Source organism: Microtus ochrogaster, chromosome 2, assembly GCF_000317375.1.
Source record: "Microtus ochrogaster isolate Prairie Vole_2 chromosome 2, MicOch1.0, whole genome shotgun sequence".
In the NCBI taxonomy this organism is placed as follows: Eukaryota; Metazoa; Chordata; class Mammalia; order Rodentia; family Cricetidae; genus Microtus; species Microtus ochrogaster.
The window spans coordinates 96,639,615-96,644,040 of NC_022010.1; the positions used below are offsets into that span (position 1 = coordinate 96,639,615).

Genomic DNA, 4,426 nt, shown 5'->3' on the forward strand with positions numbered 1-4,426 from the left:
CTAGTCAAGAGTGCATTGGCAGCACAAACTGCATTTTTTTTTGTTTGATTTTTACGGTTTTGGCGTTGTTTTCTTTGGTTTGGTTGAAAAGAGCACATAAAATTGGGTGAATAGTGAAAGGGGTGTGGACTGAAGAACAGAAGGGTTAGCGGTAGATATGACCAAATTATATCGTATGGAATACTGAAAAACATCGAATGAAAATGGGAATAAAACTGAATTTTAAAAAGTGGAGAAGATGATACTTGATCAACCTCAGTTCTATTTAATGTCAAAATCAAACTGATTTAATTGAAATGAAAGCCAATTTGATATTGTTTAATAAAAAAGAAAGACCATGAGAGCAACCCAAATGTGTATCAATAGACGAATGTTTAAAAGAAATGTCTCCTCCTGCTTTCTTTACTTCCTCCCTCTCCCTCTCCTAGTTTTTTTCCATTTACCCACAAACAGCCTCTGCAAAGTAGATATTCTAGTCTTGGGTAGACAGCCAAAATAAGTGAATAGAGGCATCAGAAGACACACAAGCATATATCAAAAAGTGATGGAGAATTTAAATATAAGAAAAGCATTCTTAATTAAAGAGTTTATTGAAAAGCATGAATTTTTACACAAAAGCTGAGAGTCCAGCAGGCTCACATTTTATAAGGCACTGTGTAGACAGGTAAGAACTCTCTACAAACTGTCATCTAATCCAACTGAAGGTGAGAAGTAAGATAAAAGTGTTGTATTTCCTTTGATTTACTCAGGCACCTTAATAAAATGGGAACTGTGAGGTTAGGAATTTCTGATGTGGGGAAATCATAGACACTTCCATTATGACAGCAGATTATAGTCAACAGGCTGGGCAGCTGTAGAAATTCATTAATAGAAGCCATAAGACCAGCATCTTCTGTAGCACAGTGGGCGGCAGCAGCCATAACCATAGCCGACATAACCTCCATAGCCACAGCCATAACCACAGCCATAGCCACCGCCATAGCCATAGCCTAGGCCACCATAGCCATAGCCTAGGCCTCCATAGCCATAGCCCAGGCCTCCATAGTATCTTCCACAGCAGCACATGGTGTCAGGATGTTGGAATAAATTACTGGTGTTCTGTTGAAGACAACAGTAGGTCCCTTGAGTCTGGGTGTCACCATTCATTGGCAGCCTTTTATACACCTGGGTAGTTGTCGCCAAAACCACAGGCATTATAGCATCACGCGTCTCCTCTGTGCTTCAGAAACATCACAAATTGTGATTTCTTAGTACATGAGGCTACATAACTGACATAACTGTGTTCCTACATCAGGATCCCATAGCCAAATTGTGCATCCTGATTCAAAACTCTGAGCTGCTCTATGTAGTGGAGTGACTACATAATATAATTCTGACAGATGATATAAACCATTAGATAGCTTTCTGTTCTTCTCCCTCCTACACTTGTTTGGTTTTCATTACCCCACAGAAAGGAGGTCTTTGTGTTTTCTTTCCTGTTATTTTGTTTTGTTGTCCAAAATCAGTCTTTCCTGGAAGAGTACATTTCTGTCATTTTTCCCGTGAACAGGAAGTTAACTATCATTGTCTCCCTGCATGTTGTTTTAAAATCCTCAGAAAATAAAATACCATTTGTGCAGAAACTGCATATGCTTCATGTTTCTCTTTGTGAGCCCAGGTGATGATGCTGAGGATGATGTCACTTTGAAATGCGCTATGATTGTGTGAGTAATCTAAAGTCAGCTCTGATTAATGTGTGATTGTTGTGTTAGTAGGACATACGCATGATCTCACACATGGTTTAGCAGGAGAGCAATGATATCAGTGTACCAGGCATCTGGAGAGATGTCTCGGTAGATAAGAGTGCCAGCTGTGAAAACATACGCTCCTTATTCAAATCCCATAAACCCATATAGAAGCTTCATGTTGTCACATCAGTGCTGTTAGGGTTAAGAAACAGGGGGACTTCCAAGGTTGCTGTTGCCAGGCCAACTCTATTTGCAGTGAGAGAACCTGTCTATTGGGAATAAAGTTTGTTGAGAGAGAACAGGACCAATAATTTCTTCCCTGAACTCTATGACTATTCACCAAACCACCCATTTACATATGTGTGCCTACTACAAACATACACATGCAGACACACACACACACACACACAGGAACATCAATTTCTGTGTACAGTTCCAGTGATGGGACCTACGCCTTCTGTGCACAATACATCAGATATATGCCCGAGCATTGTCCCCTCTAAAGAACAATTGTAAAGACTTTTTACAATTGGTCAAAGAAACCACATTCACTTTCTTTGGCTCAGTTTGTAGGTGAAGACTGAAGTATTCGTATTTACGGTACAAAGCAATCATTGGAAGGCATGGCTTTGTTTGGTTTGAACTTTTCAGAAATGTGTCAAAATATATGTTCTATAAAAATAAAACGTATCTACTAAACACATTGAGTTCAGGGAGTATAACAGTCATAGAAACAAATATATGTAAATGAGATCACATCATGGTAAGTATATCTACTGGATGATTTCATAAGTAGACATTTTTCTCTCTGGTTTCACAGTGCCTAACCTGAAATTCTTTAAATCCACAAACACCTCCAGTAATATAATTATAATAATTATATATTAAAACTAGTCTTGCATATATAGAAAGAGCCTATATATGAAACCAAGCAATGTATAGAAATAAAATTTTAAAAGCAAGGAATATATGTAAACTTCAACAATAAAATTTGTATAAAAATGCCTGGGATATTCCAAATTAAACTCACATGTATGAAGAATCAAAGCAAACATTAATGAGTATGCTGTAAATATGTTTAATTACCATTGGTTAATAGACAAACTGTGTTGGCCTATGGTAGAGCAGAATACAGCAAGTTGGGGAATTCAAGCAGAGATGGTGGAGGAGAGAAGGTGGAGTCATGTAGCTGCCCAAGGAGAAAGATGCCATAACCTTGTGGCAATATGCAGATTAATAGAAATGGGCTAATTTAAGATATAAGGGCTATGTAGAATACGCCTAAGCTTTTGGCCAAGCAGTATTGTAATTAATATAGTTTCTGTGTGATTATTCAGATCTGGGTGGCTGGGAAACGAAGGCTCAGTCTCTGACTTCAGTAGTCAGTAGTGTTTTTCATCCACTCTAATTAGGGTAAAAAGAAATATCAAGGTACTTTTCATTTGCATTTCTCTGATGGTTAATGGTGCTGAACAGTTTTATATGTTTCTCATGTGTTTATAGTTCATCATTTGAGATATGTTTGTTTAGTGATGTCCTGTTTTAAAGTTGCTTGTTTTCTTGATGTTCAGTTTTTTGAGTTATTTGTGTATTTTAGATGCTAAGCTTCTATTGGAAGTATAGCCTTGAAATATTTTTTCTGTTACATAAGGTGTCTTTGTTGAAAAGGGGCTGCTTGTTTGGTTCCCAGCTGCTCAGCTCCAAAATAATCACACAGAACCTATATTGTTTAAATCATTGCTTGGCCCATTTGCTCTAGCTTCTTATTGACTAACTCTTACAGATTAATTTAACCCATTTCTATTTATCTGTGTATCGCCACATGGCTGTGGCTTACTGGCTAAATTTCTGGCATCTGTCTCTGGTGGGACTACATAGCTTCTCTCTATCTCCACCTCCTTTCTCCCAGCATTCAGCTTAGTTTTCTCTGCCTAGCTCTTCTCTATCCTATCAACTAGCCAAAGCAGTTACTTTATTAACCAATGGTATTCACAACATACAGAGGGGAATCCCACATCATGTTTTGTCACTCAAATGATGACATTCTTTGCTGTACAGAAGCTCTGGTTTTATGAGTTCCCATTTATCAGTTGTTGGACTTAACAACTGTACTTCTGAATTTCTAGTCTGAAAGTCTCGCCCTGTGCTAACGGGTTCTAGAACTTTGCCTGCTTTCTTATCTATCAGGATCCATTATCACTGTGTCTATTATTATGCCAGCACTAAGCCATTTTTATTATTATAGATTTGTATAGGTCAGGAAATTACTAAAGGGACTTGAGAGGGGCAGGGCTTTGAAGAGAGTAAGGGTGGAATGGAGGGATTTAAATGTGTAAGGCAGAAAGGCAGAACAGGAATTGGGACAGGAGCGCAGGCAAGAGGAGAAACTAAAAGCAAGATACTACAGGCTAAGAAATAAAAGAATAAAAGGCCTATTGCCAAGAACAAGTTACCCTTTCCAAAAATGTTGGCTACAAAGATCTCATAGACACCCTCAAAATTTGCCACTCCTCTTATTTACTTCAAGACTTGATGGTAAGACCTTATTGCTGAAAACAAGAAACTTGTGATTCACAGAATGTGAAGAAAATCAATTAGGTAATTACATGGGAGGTTTGGCCCAGTTAGCTAGATTCCTTATTTCTGGAAACTTCTTTGTATGATACATAAGACGGAAAGTGGCCATGGGTCTTATGTAG

General features: G+C 38.1%; 1 protein-coding gene across 1 annotated transcript; it reads right to left on the bottom strand.

The window, feature by feature from the left end:
- Positions 1-864: 864 nt before the first annotated feature.
- Positions 865-1,065, bottom strand: LOC101988675 (keratin-associated protein 20-2-like). The gene has a single exon (XM_005345330.1). It carries the CDS (start codon positions 1,063-1,065, stop codon positions 865-867), a length of 201 nt encoding a protein of 66 aa, XP_005345387.1.
- Positions 1,066-4,426: the final 3,361 nt, after the last annotated feature.

What these genes read in the sequence shown, in the direction of transcription:
- LOC101988675 (XM_005345330.1), bottom strand. Translation starts at nt 1,065, where the DNA reads ATGTGCTGCTGTGGAAGATACTATGGAGGCCTGGGCTATGGCTATGGA.